This window comes from Trichechus manatus, unplaced genomic scaffold, assembly GCF_000243295.1.
Source record: "Trichechus manatus latirostris isolate Lorelei unplaced genomic scaffold, TriManLat1.0 scaffold00030, whole genome shotgun sequence".
NCBI classification, from domain to species: Eukaryota; Metazoa; Chordata; class Mammalia; order Sirenia; family Trichechidae; genus Trichechus; species Trichechus manatus.
The window spans coordinates 13,671,157-13,689,460 of record NW_004443966.1 but is presented as its reverse complement, the minus strand read 5'-3'; the positions used below and the strand labels follow the sequence as shown (position 1 = coordinate 13,689,460).

General features: G+C 37.8%; 1 protein-coding gene across 4 annotated transcripts in view; it reads right to left on the bottom strand.

Moving 5' to 3' along the window:
- Positions 1 to 1,606: 1,606 nt before the first annotated feature.
- Positions 1,607 to 18,304, bottom strand: part of PIAS1 (protein inhibitor of activated STAT 1) — a 123,571-nt gene continuing 106,873 nt past the window's right edge. For 2 of the 4 annotated variants that reach the window (XM_023729755.1, XM_023729754.1), the window contains 6 exons: positions 16,354 to 16,514; positions 14,254 to 14,384; positions 13,346 to 13,526; positions 9,203 to 9,345; positions 6,386 to 6,423; positions 5,102 to 5,557 (listed from right to left, as the gene is read on the bottom strand). In XM_023729755.1, the coding sequence (XP_023585523.1) occupies positions 5,264 to 5,557; positions 6,386 to 6,423; positions 9,203 to 9,345; positions 13,346 to 13,526; positions 14,254 to 14,384; positions 16,354 to 16,514 (948 nt within the window). In that variant the 3' untranslated portion in view covers positions 5,102 to 5,263. Of the gene's footprint in view, positions 5,558 to 6,385; positions 6,424 to 9,202; positions 9,346 to 10,928; positions 11,017 to 13,345; positions 13,527 to 14,253; positions 14,385 to 16,353; positions 16,515 to 18,304 lie in introns of those variants that run through there. The other 2 variants (XM_004374692.2, XM_023729756.1) reach the window with 2 other exon arrangements.

Genomic DNA, 18,304 nt, shown 5'->3' with positions numbered 1-18,304 from the left:
AATGAAGGCAATGGCGAAAAACAAAGACTCTAGGAATTGACAGAATACCAATTGAGATGTTTCAACAAACGGATGCAACGCTGGAAGCGCTCCCTCTTCTATGCCAAGAAATTCGGGAAACAGCTACCTGGCCAGCCGACTGGAAGAGATCCATATTTACAGCCATACTAAAGCAAGGTGACCCAACAGAATGTGGAAATCATCCAACAGTATCATTGATATCACACACAATTTTGCTGAAGATAATTTAAAAACAGTTGCAGCAGTACATCAACAGGGAACTGCCAGAAATTCAAGCTGGACTCAGAAGAGGATGTGGAACTAGGGATATCATTGCTTACGTCAGACGGATCCTGACTGAAAGCAGAGAATACCAGAAAGATGTTTACCTGTGTTTTATTGACTACGCAAAGGCATTCAACTGCGTGGATCTTAACAAATTATGGATAACATCGCGAAGAATGGGAATTCCAGAATACTTAATTGTGCTCATGCGGAACCTGTACGTAGATCGAGGCAGTTGTTTCAACAGAACAAGGGGATGCTATGTGGTTTACAGTCAGGAAAGATGTGTATCAGGGTTGTATCCTTCCACCATACTTACTTGTATCTGTATGCTGGCACCTCATAGAGAACTTCTATTTCACCCTCAGGCAAGGCATGAGGGTCCTAGACCCATACTTTTTTTTTTAAACTCATCATGGACATTAGAAAGCAAATTCTGCACAGCTAATCTGGAAGACCAAGGATTAGAATGGTTTAGATGGCATAAAAAAAGGAAGTTCTGGGCTATAGTAATAAACAAGGGTCATTTCCCTCAAAGCATTTTTATACGTGTATTTATCATCGAATGGTATATTTATCATTGGGCATATGGTTTTAGAAACTCGTTGCTGTAAGTCGATTCCGACTTGTAGTGACACTGTAGGATAGAGTAGAGCTGCCCTATAGGGTTTTCAAGGCTGTGAATTTTTATGGAAGCAGGCTGCCACATCGTTCTCCCACGGAGTGGCTGGCGGGCTTGAACGAACCTTCCAGTTAGCAGCTGAGTGCTTAACCACTGTGCCACCAGGGCTTCCACAGTATAGTTAGAAGACAGGCTTTATTAATTTCACTTGCCTAAGAGGACGCTGAAGTACAGCTTGCCAAAAACACACAGCTGCTGTGGAGTGGTCCTTAGAGGCCGGGCTCCTATTCACTGAGGAATGTCTGTTCCCAACTGAAGCCTCTGCCCCAGGAAAGGCTGTCAGACTCCCCCTCTGTCCTTGTTTCACGTGCGTTCCTGAAATTCGATTTGGTTTATCTAGACTTTGTGTTGTTTACAAGAAAGGCCGTGGTGCTCTTGGCACTCAAATTGCAGATATTAAACAGATTGAAAACCAAACAGATGCTGTGGTTCACTACAAAACTAGCCATATTTCAGTCAGAAGGGGAAACGACTGCTGTTACATTTCTTACTTACCTCAAAGCGTATTGCAGGACAATCAGTTACTTGTCATGCTTTGAAATCTCTGGATGAAAGGTGTTTTGAAAGCTCAGGCATGATCACTTTTCTCACAGGGACTGTTGCCTTGTATACCCAGCAGTATATTTTACAGAAGACAAATTAACTGAAGGCTTTTCTTTTATTACATCTAAAGAGCTCTACATAAACAGGTAACATTCAATAGGTAAACAATTTTTTTTCCAATGCATGTAATAAATATTTTCACTTGGTACTTTTATACAAACTGACATTGGTCTACTATACATTTTTAAAAGCCATTTTACTGGTTTGGCATGCGATATGGAAATTCTAAGAGAGAAAGTTTTAAGGCAATGAATCACAGATTTTAAGTTTATGGAATTTATGGTAACTTTTATATCTGTTTATATACATAACAGCAGCACACTCTGGGACCACCAGCTATTCTTCCTCCCTCTTTTTGAAATCTAAGCTTTGTGTTTTATTAAAAAACAGAATTCAACATATATTGGTAAAACAAAATTCTTACTAAAATAATTTCAAATATGCTTTAAACTCTCAAAAATCTTGAAGTATTTTATGTATTTAAAACTGATTAAAAAAAACAAAACGCTTCCTACAGTTATTACTTTAAAATTGGGATACAATTTCAGTTTCAGACATCTGACTCAAAGGAAAATCTGCCAAGAAATCACATTTGTCAAAAGCTTAGGTGAATCCTTCCTAAGTCAGTAATGATACAGAATTGTGATAATGCCTAAATAGTAGAAAAATTTTAATGCTCAAAATAAATTAGTCAACCAAATACGGCATGGTTAAAGTTCAGATTGCTGTAAAAAGATGTGTCCAATAATGCCCACAAAGTAATTAAAAGCCACTTCAACCCTGCTACTCAAACAGCTGTTTTATCAAAGATGTGTGCACACACACCACACACACACAGTACTGTACAGAAACACATATACAAACATACGCACACTTATTATGAAAGACCAAGGCAAGGGGAATGGTGACAACTTGCCTAAAGATTCCAAGAATTGCTATTTGTCCACAGACAGCATGTCAATACTGGCAGGGGTGGGGACTGAGGATGGGGCAAGGAAAGAAGAGATGAAATGACTATGAGCTTTCTTTTTTTAATCAGAAAATAAAGATGCAGTGCATGACTCTACTAATAATTGTTACAGAAAAGTCACTGACTGATATCAACCATGAGACCAACAAAGTGATAAATACTAATAATACAACATTTTGGACAGTAGACAACTGAAAGAAACATCAACTCCTCACAGAATGGAATGAACTAAAATAAAAAGACAATTGAATGGTTAACTTCTCCCACGGAGACATGACGATAGCCACTGGACAGACATTTATTTCTCCCTATTACCTGTTCTTCACTTAGGTTGGTAAAATGCAGGAAACGAAGGGAAATTAACCCCCTCCAAAACTGGCTAAAGAAAGTAGAGGGAAGAGTTTTCAACTGGATCATTGAAAGAGTTTGTAATTCAGCATCACATACAGTTACTGATCAGAGTTTTGAGACCACTAACAACAGAAAAAGGAAAAAAAGAAAAAATTATTCATCTTACCTTAGGTAGCTGAAATAGAAATGTGTGTCCTAATGCAATGTGAAGAAGCAACTCCCTACAATTTAAGTAATTTCAACCTCAATCCAAATTTAAACACAAATTATGATACTATTAGATATTAACCTAAAGTAATATGCAGAAAGAATTCTTGAAGTGTTTATTCACCATAACACCAGATTCATTTAAAAAAAAGAAACTATTTCCTGTTTTAACTGACAATGAATCCATTTTTGTTTTTTGGTTTTTTTTTTTTTATTGCAAATTGTTTAGTGACTATAACTCAGCCATTTCTGTGTGGGATACACATGCACAGGGGAGACTACAGAACTCACTTGTCACTCACACATTGTCTATAAATACAGATACACACACACATATATACATATCAACACCAACTTTTTTTTGCCCAAAATTCAAGTCAACAATTTAGTGGCAGAGATGCTGTAAAAACAGACATTAGTTTTAGATGCCACACAGTCACGTGAACCATTGAGTTTAGCATACAACTGAAGATACAGCCATCGTGGATTCCACCTGGATTAAAGTGGGTCATTTTGTTACCAATGCAAGGTTTAAAAAGGCAAGTTTATACACAAAAAGTGGTCCTTCATCAACTCTGACAACAACTCGTTAGCATTAACAGTTGTGATATAAAAATCCGGTCTGGAAAATCGGCAATCATTATGCCCCTTTATCTTTTCTGTTAAACCTGCGCTCTCAAATCAACTATAAAAATACTTTCCACACCTGAGACTGTACTACCTTCTCTGATGAGGATTCTGGGACACAAACAGAACCACTTTTCCTTCCCTCCAGGCCTCACTCATCTCCTGAAAAACAGCTTTCAATATATTTACATGTTCCATTATTAATTAGATCAGACTGATCCATGAATTCTAAAAAATGACTTTCCTATGGCATGCTTATCTTTAAAAGATGAAGAAAAAACAAAGTAGACAGGCTCAGAAAATAAGTACACTCAGAACTACAGAGTAAAAATGACTAAGGATCAAACCCATTTTGAATTTCAACTGTATCAAAAAGCAGATTTCTAAGACTGACACGTGTGGTAGACTGTATTTTCAAAGCAGGATTTACTTTCAGGATAACTGACTGACTATCTTTTTTGATGTGATGTAACCTTATCTCTGTCAGCTGCACAAGACATGCAACAGGGCTTTCTAAACTACTTTTACTTCCTACTTTGGTACAAAGATCTTTCATGAAAACTTGTTACCCTGTGGCCAAAAAAGCAGGTGCTCACAGACTTTGCTTAAATACACAGTACTGGCACTCCAGATTTAGAATAAAGAACTAAAGTGTATTATTCACAGGTCTGCTAAGCCTACTCTTTAACTCTTACCCTGACAGCTTTACTCCATTATCTCTAAAACATGTTCTCAGGGAGTATAGCAAATAAGAGAGAATATGTGATGGTGAACATGCAGTTGGGATAGCTGGTAAAGATGCTTTACATGTGAGTTCAAGGCCTTCAAAGCACTTTGAAAGAAGCAGGCAACTGACATATCAACTGAATGCAAACTTGGGAAGAAAAGGAACAGTAATGACGAGAAAATACACACAGACCCACACACTGAACACACACCCCCACGAGCTATGTCCTGAAAATATACAGGGAATGCAGTGGGACAGATGAGAGTTATAACTTAAAGCTGGATAAAATATGCACACACACACAAATAGAATTCAACTCTGTCATTTTTAGCAAATGGAAATTAAACCTACCTCCCCCAACCCCTCCCCACAACAAAGAAAAGCCCACAATTTAAAACTTCATACATGCAGTTCCTCTTATGTTATTGCAAATAAAATAATGCCATTTGTCTGAAGTAAAATAAAACCAAAACCAGAGGACAAATGATGAAAATCTTCAGAATCCAGAAAAAAATAAACAGAAGGTGGTTTGTGGGTGCTTGTTTTTTTTCTTTCCTTTCCTTTTTTTTTTTTTTTTTTAAAACAAGTGTTTTATCAGACAGGCAGTCTTAGATTTATATACAAAAGTAAAACTGAAAATATAGTTTTGTTCTCTGTACAATTCTTTTAATTTTTTTCCCTAAAAAAAGGAAAAAAAGAAACACGCTTGTGTACTTCTCTAAACAGAATAAGGTCAAACAGAGCACAAAGTTCTTCTTTTTGCCAAGTCCATCCAATCCGGGGTGGGAACGGGAGCAGCAGGGCAGGGGCATCAGTCCAATGAAATGATGTCTGGTATGATGCCGAAGATGGACGCTGTGTCCGTGCTGCCCCGATTCGTCACCGTGTGGCTGTGGCTCTCCCTCAGGCTGTTGGAGGACACGAGGCTGCTGTTACTGCCACTACTGCTTCCGTTGGTGGTTGGCAGAGAAGCACTGCCTCCCGCACTTAACTGATCGAGAAACATCTGCGAGGAGGTATACGGAAAAAACCGAGACGAGTGTAAGAGGTCTTGATCATCTGAAACTGCTGCGGCAGCAGCGGCAAGGAGGGAGGTGTTGTAATGCTAGGGAAGGGAAATGAGACAAAAACAAATGTTAATTGTACTCATTTATAAGTATATAAACATACACTAATATATCTGGTGTTTCTGAGATGTTTAATAAGACATTGTGCAAACTCAAATGGCCTTATGTAATGATCTTTGATCTCGAGAGACTTTATGTATCTGAAGCTAGGAAGAAAAATCTGAAATAAAATTTTTATTGTTGTTTTAATTTGTATTGCAAACAAGCCTCAAAATTCTATTTCCAAAGAGGCATATGCTCGGAAGAAGCACGAAATATCTTCTCTTAAGGAGACATATGGCCAAGAAACCTATCAGTCAATATGACTCACTGCCCTGTTTCTTCATAAAGCAGTACTGGAAAGTGACAAAGAGACACTGTTCTTAGCATATACTCAGGCACAGCTGAAACAAAGGGATAAAGGGATTCTTCTTTCAATTCTTCAAAACATAACAACGAAGGGTAGGAACAAACTAAATTTTCCAAGGAAACTTATTTTCTTTCTCTCGGCTACGTATTAAGGAGCCCTGGTGGTGCAATGGTTAAGTGCTTGGCTGTTAACCAAAAGGTCGGCGGTTCAAACCCACCAGCCGCTCTGTGGGAAAAAAGACCTGGCAATCTGCTCCTGTAAAGATTACAGCCCAGAAAACTGTCTGGGGCAGTTCTACTCCGTCACATGGGGTGGCTATGAGCTGGAATCAACTTGATGGCACACAACACCACACTGAATTTTCCAAGGCAACTTCCTTTCTCTTGGTTACATATTATACTTTTAAATATTTTAATGTACAATTAAAATAAGAGTAATTTTTTTTCATATGGCATACCTGATTGTCTCCTGATAAGAAAGGAAAGAAATCTAATCCTGTAGGATAAAAAAATTATTTTAGTTTTGAAAAGCATACAAAGAAAAAAACCTCCCAATGCCCCAATACTTCAAAAACAAATAAAAATCTTAAATGCTGTATCATTAGAATTTTATTTAAACATGAAGAGGTGAGCTGAATAAGCTTTATGGTCTCCCATCTCTAGATTACCAAGGCTGACACCCGAGCTTTAGCAATCATTTCCCGTCCCCGTGCATTTGCAGGACTTGGGCCACTGCTGCCCTCTTAGATCTAACACCGATCCCCTAAACTGGCGTAGCACTTTCCATAAAGTGCTCTCAATGGCTCTTCTCAAGTAACCATTCAATCTACTCTAATTTACTCCCAGAAACACCTCACAGGTGTGTGATTATTTTTGGCCTCATTTTGCAGAGGAGAAAGGTTGAAGTTGAAAGAGGTTAAGCAAATTGTAGCACAGATTTTCTGTTTCCAATCGCTGTTTCTCAACTTTCCTCACTTGCTACCTCACCGGCACTTGCTACCAGACTCTAACTCAGAGACTCTCAGTGGCGCGAGGGGGGAAGAGACCTGAGGAGTGCCCGAGAGCTGGGATGGTGGGTATTACAGAAAGACCAGCCCTGGTTCCAGCTGCCAGGAATTCGCTGCAAGCACTCCTCTTCCAATCCACCTTCTTGTCCACAATACCCATGTGTAATGAACTGTAATGCGATGAAGTGCAAGTAAGCCAACATGAATAAAAGGCCTCATTATGATATCTAATCTTTGGGAAAAAGTACAACAAGCAGATGTAGGTAAAAATACGGCACCACCACATAGATTGTGAAAGATACGTTGTGTGGGGATCCATTCACTGTCAACACTAGAACAGATTACAATATGAGGACCCGCAAAATACACAACAGCACTGTGGTTCTTGATAGTGAGAGCTGGCAGTGGGCTAAGTGAGACACAGAGCTACACTACCCGACAGAGCAGCCACTAACCACCTGTGGCTATTTAAATTTATTAAGATTAACTAAAATTAAAAATTCAGTTCTGCAGTCACACTATCGACATACATGGCTAGTACTGGTCAGTATAGATTAATACATTTCCCTCATCACAGAAAGTTCCATTGGACAGTGCTGAAATAAGGTTTTCATAACAATCACTAAGAATTCACTCAACTTTCAGGCTCCATGTCCATCTGTCAGTGGCCCTGGAATCTTCTGTACAATCCCACAGCCTAAAGGGAGGAAACTTGACTGCTCTTTGCTGACCAGCCTCTATTTGTGAGGGCAGGTCTGGCCAATGGGACTAGTTAAGGAAGATCCACAGGCTTTCTAACCCACAGGGACATGGGTCTGGTGTTGCTGGGGTAGGGCCAGGGTTCACCCAGTAGGAAGTGAAGAGGCTAGGAAGGGAAGTCAGCACACAGGCTTGCTGGCCAGAGACCTATCTTTCTTACTGGTAAAAACAGATTAAAAATCGGTGTGTGTGTCTGTAGGTGGAGGAGAGAGAGGAAGAAAGAGAGTGACAAGGTCTAACATTAAAACAAGCACAAACGTCACTGAATTCATGAACAGCCTTTAAAGTAAAATACCTAGTAAGAAATAACAATGGAAATTCATGAGGCAAACAAAATACCTACACACTTGCCACACAAAGTTCCCATTTTGATTTAGTTGGCAGCTTGCAAAACCTTAAGAAAGAGCCTTTCTAGTTACCTGGTTCATCCGTGCCCCCCTCCAACTCCAGATCTTCTTAAAATATAGAACCCTAACTTTTCAGAGGGGAGTCATGCTCACTTTTACTTAAAGGATTTTACGTGATGACATATCTTTACTGAGAATAAGTCAACTGATGGCCAAACGATCCAAACAAACAATAACCAAATTATCTGCCTTGTTTTTAACCAAGATCATTAATTATAAATTCTAAGAAATGTTCTTGATATATATTAAATTAATAAAGCAAGCTGCAGGAAAAAAACACCTTTTCAAAAAAAACAAAAAAACCTTTGTGTGTATATTTCACACATGTAAAAAAAGGGTCTGGAAGGATATCTAACACACCGTGAAGTGTAGTTGTAAACTGTGAGGTGTACAAATGGGGAGAGGTGGATAGAAGCTTTCACTTTATTTGTTTTGCTTTTCTTCCTCACTTTGTTTTTGCATTGAATTTTCTACAATGTGCATATATGGCTTTCTGTACAAAAAATTTTCTTATATTATCTGGCTAATATACAAATTATTAAATTATAAAGATACATGAGAACAAGTAATAATTCTTTTTGATAATGCAAACGATTATTGTTAACTCAAAATATATTGTACAAATGAGAGCACTGACATTCCAAACTACTCTTCAAAAGAAGGATCAGGTTCACTGCAACAAAAATTTCAACTTTCAAATGTCTCAATTCTAAAAGATAATAATACAACAGAGTACCTACAATGTCTGCTGCATTATAACTGGAATCGGGGAAAAAATGAATGTTCATAAACATCAAAATTCAAAGCAACATACTGGAAGCCATCCAAAAACAACTTCCAGGGTACTTCGAAGCTCATAGAACCTAAAGATCACTGCACTAGGTTTACCACTGGTAGTGAAACACTGGCTACAGATGAAGGTGCCATCAAGGACCTCAGTCTGTATCTATGACCACAGTATAAATTTCCCCCAGTTCCTTGGGTCCAACCCCTTATATCCCCCCAATCTTTCAATTCTTCCTTAGACTCACCCAGAAGAGGGCTATATAGATCAAAGGCATTCATAATGCTCTGTGACAATACAAAAGAGTCGGTGACTCACCTTGTAAGTCATAAGGCATGGGTGTCATGTGGAAAGGATGCCTGTAGTCTTGGATGAGGGATGTGTTAATGTAGCTCGTGTCTACAGCAGGGAGGCTTGGGGTGCGGGACACTGGAGACGCTTGATGTGGAAGACTTAAAATGCTGTAAGAAGGAAAGGTTTGCACAATTTTCATGAGTCAGTCGAACTTCTAAGTTTAACAAACAAAACAGTGGCATTTATTTCACAAGTCCTAGCTTTCGTGCTGGAAAAACAAACAACAATAACAAAAAAAAAAAAAAAGAACAAAAACAAAAGACAAGCAGAGCAATGCATAATTTAAACTATCCACAATTATTAGGAAATAATTTGTATATGCTATAGTATTTTGCAGAGGTTATAGGCAAAAACGGATACAATGATATTCAACATTCACAAACTACTAGCTGTTTTTGGAACATCATCACCTACACTTTCAGAATGTAGGGGAAAGATATAGTTGAGTCATTTCAATCGGATGAGGTGAAAGGTATCTACAGCAGAGGAAATTCTGAAACCCTTTTAAATCAAGCACTGAAGTCCTGACAGGAGTCCCTGAGTGGTGCAAATGGTTAAATGCCTTGGAAGGAAGTCCTGGTGATCTGCTTCCAAAAGGTCACAGCCATGAAAACCCTATGAAGCACAGTTCTACTCTATGACACGGGGTCTTCATGAGATAGAATCCATTTCATGGAAACTGGTTTGGTTTTTTGGTTTGGAGTGTTGGCTACTGAAAAGTATAAGTAAACCCTAGCAAAGAAAACACATACGGACAAGACTAGGGGAATGTAGCAACCTAAGCAGTTAGGAGTTAACTGCTGGCCCACCAGACTTGTAAGCTTTATAAGAACAAAAACTGGATCGAGTTTATCTGGGTTATCTAAAGCTTAGCTCAGCCATCAGCACACTGTTTGCATAAAAAGGCTCACTGAATGAATGAGAGCAGGGAGACATGGAGAAGAAAAGCTCCAAAATGAATAGGTGATGGACAGTTTTAAAAGGGAGAACAGTACAACTGAAAAAAGAAAAAGAAAGAGGGACCTCTAAAATAAGAGAGTGAAGCGTTCAAGTAACCGAGTGTCAAAATCTATTTTTTTAACCAAAAACGAAGAAAAAAGCAAAACGAAGGAAAAAAGGAAGAAGCTAAATTATTTTTAAAAAGAAAGAAACTGAAAATAGTCCTGGATGGAAACATAAGGGTCATATTCTACCCCAACTATACAAGAGGCTATAGGCTATATTTCACAACAGACCTATATGTTTTATACAATAAAGACAAAGGAAGAAATAAAAAAGAGCCTGTCTTTTGTTTATAAAACCTCATTTAAAGTATTTGGGATGTGGGATGTAATCTCAACGGTACAGAATATTTCAAAAGACACCGAGGTTAGATTTCCAGAACAGAGCTCTAGCTCTGGCCATCTACTGTGTTTTTATGAATGGGATATGAAGCATAAAACACTCTCATCCGCCTCATAAAAAATGTTTCATCTAATGGAAACTTTAATTAAACCTCTTACATCTATAAAAAGTACCAGTTTCCATTAGCTGCTCCTCTGACAATGCCTAAGGGATTACAAGAAAGAAGAAAGCAGTTGAAATGCTAGTGTTTGAAAACATCTCAGTATACCAAACAGTATAGGAAATTTCTGGATGAAATACTGAACTAGAAGCACACTCAGTGACTAAAGATGGCAAAATGTTTTACATTTACTGGTGTTTGCTTCTTTCTGACTCCTAGATGGCACCTTTTCTTTCAATGTTGTGATGTCCTGAAATGCATTTCCATCTTTACACTGTACAATAAACAAAAACAGTATGCTGGGTTTATCTTTCCAGTTATTGACTAGTCATTACTGTACAATGGCCATGAGTATTGAGTACGACATTACCTTACTTCTAAAAATGACATACACTTTTCAGGTTTCCTGTTTTTTATCTGAAAGCAGAGAAAGAAAGGCCTGGCATTTGCAAACACTCTATCTGGGTTCAAGTAGTCCCTGGGAAGCTCAGGAAGTAGTTAATGCCACTAATGTCATTTTCCAAACATAATGAACATAGAGCTGTATTTGGAAAAACAGCAAAGTAAATATTCAAAGAAGAAATATTAGATTTCAAAACACTCAACCATTTCCTTTAAGGAAAAAAAGTCAGAAAAAAATACATAAACATTGCATAGTTTATATATATACATAAATTACTATTAGTATTATAAAGAGTAGAACTAACATGCATAATAATGCATCTAACCCATAAATTAAGTATTTATACACTCAGAAGTTTCTGAAACATCTTTTAACACTGCAATTACGGCATTAAAAAAAAATCAGATGACAATATGTATTTGGTCATACAATGATTTGATATTAAACACAAAATATCTTAGAATCAAAATTTTATAGTTGTTCTAATTATGTTAACTTTACATAATCTGGCTTTTTTTTGCTCCTACTCAAATTAATAAATTAAGTTGGTGTAATAACAAGGCCAGGCTTGCTGGGTAACAACCATCAAGGCAGGCTTTCACCAGAGGTGATGTTCAGAGAGCAGGATTTAAAGACGAATTAGTGTTTAAGCATTCATGTTGTTTAGAATAATACTGATTTTAAAATCTTCATTTCTGTTTTTCAAGAGTATGCTGAGATGAAGGAAACCCTGGTGGCACAGCGGTTAAGAGCTACGGCTGCTAACCAAAAGGCTGGCAGTTCAAATCCACCAGGCACTCCTTGGAAACCCTATGGGGCAGTTCTACTTTGTCCTATAGGGTCGCTATGAGTCGGAATCGATGACGGCAACAAGTTTGGTTTTTTTGGTTTATGTTGAGATGAGCTACTCTAGAATAAAAATATCAACTTTTATAATGACTGATTATATTATGTAGATTACTGAAATGGTCAATGTCCTGACAAGTGAGAAACTACATCTATCGGAACTGTGCTATTTTATTGCTGCAATTTTATCTTTCAAGTAACTACAAACATATTCAAATAGAAGATCTTTTAATCTCATTATACAATATCAAAACTGAAAATGATTTGGCTCCAACAGCAGGGAAATGCCTGCTCTTGGTCTGATGTCAACTTTGCCTCCTGAACCTGGAACTCTGTAACAATGCCATCCATGGGCTTGTCTTCTCAGCCTTAAGTACATTCTATCCTCAGGCACTACTGTCAGTCAGAAAATTTTCTGAACGGCTCTTATTCAGTTACAACAGGCCATGTGATCTTACTGATAACACACCTAAAGAGGGGCACATCTATTTCTAGATTTACCCTGGTATTCCCAATTGTGCTAAACTGTGCCACAGCAGAACATGAACTCTTTGCTGAGAACCCCTGATGTGTCTCATGGGACTAACAGCCTGCTTTAGAGTATGGCTAGAGTTATACACTTGTTACAGTACACCTACAAGGTGCTAAGCTCCTTAAGGTTAGGACTGTACTTGCTCATTTTATCATCATCCATAACTAGCACAGGGAGTTTTACACACACTAAATACTAGTGTTTCTTGAACTGAAGCATAACCAAGCATTATTACTGATGTGATACTAACAGAAAATATGGGAAACAAGTCTGCAAATAGAAAGTATTGTGCATTGTAACCAAAGTCATCTCTGACCTCCTTCATTTCCATCCTCATACAGATCCAGAGGCAGACTGAAAGCATTCATCTGATGTTCTGCTTTCCGCGAGAAAAACTCAACACAGGGTTGATTTTACAGTATACATTGTCCAGTTTGAGTAAATGCTCTAAATCCTATATGCAGCACCAGGATCGCCTGGGAACTTACTAGAAATACAAATTTTCTCAGTCACTACTCCTGCATCAGAAGAGGGGGAGGGAGGAGTGATGTATGTTTTAATAAACACGCCAGGTAATTCTGATGCACACCAAAGCTGGAGTACCAGAGTCATCTTTTGGTATGACGAACACTGTACCCAAATGACCCCTTTAATGCATTATCCCAATCCCTCAAGAATGTCTGGGAAAAATCCACCTATACTTTGATTGCGAAGTTAGGTTTCACAATCATGAATAATCAGTTTATTTGGCAGGTCTTTTAATCTCTATTGCCAAATTAACTTGCACAACTTTTTGTTTCCCCCTTCAGTCTCAGCACTTACCCTTTATTATTGAGTGGTGACGTGGGAGATAGGGAAGGACAGGTCCTCTTGGCAGACGGCTCTTCTTCCTCTTCATCAGATGAACTATCTATGGTTAGGTCAATCACCTCTACTTTCTTATTTTTGTTTGAGGACTGGTGGTGAGAAGCCACCTGATGCTCCAACGTGGAGCTCAAGCATCCTGCATGGGCGTGATTAAAACACAAGGCAAAGAACACCTATGACTTCACTTCTTCTCTCAGTGTCCCTATGGATTAATTCATCAGTTACAGCTTTGACTCACAATATTGCTAGGGCCAGAGACTAAAGAAATTAAAATTGGCTCTGTTCCCCTAAGCTTAATTAAAACTACTATTTGGTTATCGTCTGTTAAAGGATTTTTTTTGAAAAATCATTTTGAATGAGAGCAAACAATCAAAATGTAAGTCTTAAGTCCCCCTCAGAATAAAAGCAATTTGAAAGTGGAGACTGTATATTACATACGTTTATCTGGACAGTACCTGACATACTTAAGAAATACTATGGTAACATTTTTAAAAAGCCTTAGCCTCCTTTCAGCAAAAACATACTAAAAGCCAGGGGAAAAAATGCAAACGAAAAAGGAATGTTCACTATTCAGTATCAACTCTATTAAAAATTTAAAAGGATACCATTTCAAAAGCATGACTTTACAAATGACTTGTTAGATTATGCTACTTCGAAATCAGAAAATATCTAAAGCTGGCAAAAAAGTGAATTTAAAAGGAGTCCTACTACTTCTGAATATTTAATCAATGATTCAGTAAGTGTTACTGAGGTATTCATGAATTGCTCAGTGTTTTTAAAAACTTTATGCATTTTAATATTAAAAAGCAAAGCTTTACAACATCAGGGAAATTGCACCATCCTTCTGGAAAAGTAACACTCACCATCAACTCCATTGTAAGAGGCAGAAACTTCCTGTACTTCCTTTTTCGATCTCATAGGTGCCCAAGAGCCGTCCTCCTTAAACTGTATTTCATCACAATCTGTACAGTATTTTAGGATTTCCATAAACAAGCTATAAAAAATGATTTGTCCTTTGAATATCACATTTTAAATGAAAAAAGTTAGAATTATTACTGTTCATAATTTGTTCAAAAATATGTTCACCAAAATATGAAAGCCTTCATACTTTCTATGTTTTGTACAAATATACATGAGGAACAATAAAGTAGAATAGACAAGTGATATTTATTCTCAAAATTTAATGCTGACTAGGAAAATAGTTATAGTACATTTATATAGTATTATGTGGTCATGAAAAATGAGGGTTTCAAAGATTATAGATATTTTTCTTATTTATACCTTTTTTCATATTCCAGATTATTTACTAGTACGTCTTACTTTATAAACTGAAGTAATAGATATAAAAAATGTCAATCAAATGTTAAGTATCCTTGATTTCACGTAAACACTAAAAACCGGTATTTGCAAAGATTGTATAAAATTAATAGTAAAATTCTTGGGATATAATGTTAAATTAAACCAAAGGATAAAAATTATGAATAGTATATAATCACAATTATGTAAAAACAAAGCCCAGAAAATTCAACACAATTTTTCCTTTGTTGCTGTTGTTAGCCGCTGTCAAGTCGACTCTGCCTCGTGAGGACCCCGGGCGTGCGGAGCAGAACTACCCCATCGGGTTTTCAAGGCTGGGACCCTTCCGAAGCAGGTCACCAGGCCTGTCTTCTGAGGTGCCTCTGAGTAGTCTGAAAAGCCAACCTTTTGGCTAGTAGAAAAGTGCTTAAAAGGATCAATTTTTCTGCGCGCGCGCGCGCGCACACACACACACACACACACACACACACACACACACACACCCCTATTGTGTGTCATCTATTATTAATTAAAGAAACATATTTGCTTTAAATCACTTTGTAAGCTAGTAGGAGACTTGCCCAAACCTCTGCCCAGTCACTCTTCTATGCTCGCACAGTATCAGGCAGCCTCTCAATTCCCTCACACATCTTTTATAACAAGAAAAAAATCCCTATCAGGGGGAATCTAAAGCTATATACAGAGTTGGTAAAATATTACTATTCAGTTCAGATTTATTCGTGATCACTGTCATCACTGAAAAATTAAACATAGAGAATTTAAGTTATGTGTTTATTTCTTGGATGAGAATTTTGACATCTTCTAAATTGTGGACCATACTTGCATTGCTAAATATATTCCATTTCTTGTACTGCACCTACAGACTCCTGTTTTCTCTAATATTACACCTAAGTTGCCTTCAATGTTTTACTAGAGAATACAGGAAATATTAAGTAGATCCTCCTTATCACAATTTGTTACCTTTGTTCAGTGTCAAAAAGGAGGCTAAAGAGTAGGGGGAAATTTACAGGAACATTCCATGATGTCTGATAGGATAGAAAAACCACAGGAGTATTAAAAAAATAAGCAATTATTGTGATGCTGTAGATGGACAAGAAAGAAAAAGACCAGTATGTCTTCAGAGGAAATAAAAAAACAAAGTAAGCTGCCATTCACTCTTCTGATCAGTCTCAGGAGCCCTTACAGTGGAAGAATAGGTAGGATGGGCCAGGACTACAGCTCAATCTAATCTGAGAAACAGGCTAACTTCCATTAAAGAAGCCCAATTTCTGATGAGCTTAAGTTAACCATAGTTTCACAATTCTTTCATTCTTCCTCCAATATATTCTGTATGTCTGGGGATAGATGGACTCATGTTAGGAAAAGGAGTTAAGTATACTCTCACTTAGAACCACTGGTGCTTTAAACATTAGAAGGTACTAACAGTGAAGTATGCATCTGCAAAACGAGAGACATCGAGTTAAAAAGTGAAAAAATACTCACAGGTTACTTAACTTTGAAAATACTGATTTCTAGAATCACGAGAATTCTAAAAATACATAACTTAGAAAATAGTACTAATATTTTTATATCAAACCTGATGGGTAATAAACCCAGATAACAGATGGTCATTTCAAGGTACAAGGAAATACTTTAAAGTGACATACCCATCAATAATAAGGTGTTCATACGGAGCCTTCTTATCACAGACAGGACAAACCCAGGTTGGTTTTTTCTCATTCATCTGAATATAAAGAGTTGCATCAAAACACTGCAGATGAGAACATGTAAGGGCCCGACATGGAATTGTCAGCCGCATTTTACCAAGCTTTAAAAGAGGGGAAGAAAAGTAAATATTAGACAATTGTTAACAAAAATTTAAACTTTGGTCAAAATTTCCTGAAACACAATGTGCGTATGTTCTGCTTTGAAGTATACTGTTTACTTTGCATCAATGTGGAAGAACATTAAGCACACATTCTGTGAAACACAACTACAGGTTTAAAAACTACAGCATTTCTTTGGATATTAAACATGACAACTCTGGAAAGTCTACATTAGGGTTATTTACTCTAATCCACAACTCACAGAATTTCTTTTTGGAGGGAGCTCCTTGAAATTCTATATAAAATTTTGTCAGTGTGTGCATTTTTCTGGATATATTGCTTTCACCAAATTCTTAGAGCAATCCCTGATCCAAAAAAGTTAGGAGCCACTTAACCAGGGATTAGGGAAAGGAAAAAAGGAATGTCTTATTAAATATTTCTTTTCTCACTAGGCACCATCACAGGCAACTTAGCAAACATCCCTGGACCTCTAGCATCTCTAGCTTGTTACGGGACTTTCCTGTCTTGCCCTGCAAATGTTGTCCAAGCTGAAAAGGTTGAGTCTATCCTGTTGTTATTGTGTGCTGTCGAGTTGATTCCAACTCATAGCAACCCTAAAGAACAGAGCAGAGCTGCCCATAGGGTTTCCTAGGTTAAAATCTTTATGGGAGTGGATTGCCAGGTCTTTCCTCTCATGGAGTGGCTAGTGGGTTCGAACCGCCGACCTTCCAGTTAGCAGCCATTGCACCAGCAGGTGTATCCTATGAGTGATGCACACCCCTTCTTTGGGTCCTTGTGCTGCTAGCCTTGGCCCACTAAGGCAGATAAGCTGCCAAGAGGTCTGCACAGGGAGCTGCCATACCACAACCCTTGCCCTGGAGGACACCTCGTAACAGGACAGCAAGATGACCACTGTGGTGACCTCACAGTCCACACTGGCTTATAGCATACAAGTTATTTGCTTTCAATTATCACATTATTTGCTAAATATCAGGAAAAGATTTTCTACATGTTTGCCAGCTTGAAAAACAAAGGCTCAAAAAGGATGTGAGTTAAATAAGGACAAAAAGAGGAAAAAATTCTTGGCCTAGAAGAATTTTAGGGAAACGTGCAACTTCCTACTCTACTAAGGAACTCAACTGTCATTTACAGCCTTAAATTATTGTTCTGGTACCAATGATTTACTGTGCCTCTAGGAAAGGCACTTAACTTTTCCGGGCCTCTTTTTCTATCTCTAAAGTAACACTGTTTCCTCCTCCTGACTTTAACCGGACATAGGAATGAAGAATAAGAAAGGACTCCCAAAGTGTTATAAACACTTATGAGAAGGAACTGATGCCAGTTTACAGTATTATAAGTATGGACAAGAGGGACCTCCCAGACAGAATGAATAGCTCCTTTCTCCATGCTCCCACCTCTACCCCTGCATAGGATAGCATTTCTTACACTATTTATTGATGTGTGTGTATACTAGAAATGTATCACACTCATCTCCTTCCCTCAGCACGTACAAAGGTACCTGCTATATAGCAGGAAGATGGTCTCGTGTACCAACAAGACTTCGGTTATGCACACTGAATGATCTAAAAAGCACCATTTTACAGAGGGTGTGCAGGTCATATACAGCACTTTACAAGGTAACCAAGTTGAGTTCTGGACTTAGACTACTGTCAGGGACTGAACTGCATCCCCCCAAAATTGTGTGTATCAACTTGGCTAGGTCATAATTCCCAGTACAGTATGACTGTACAATCTGATATGATTTCCTTATGTGTTGTAAATTTAATCACTA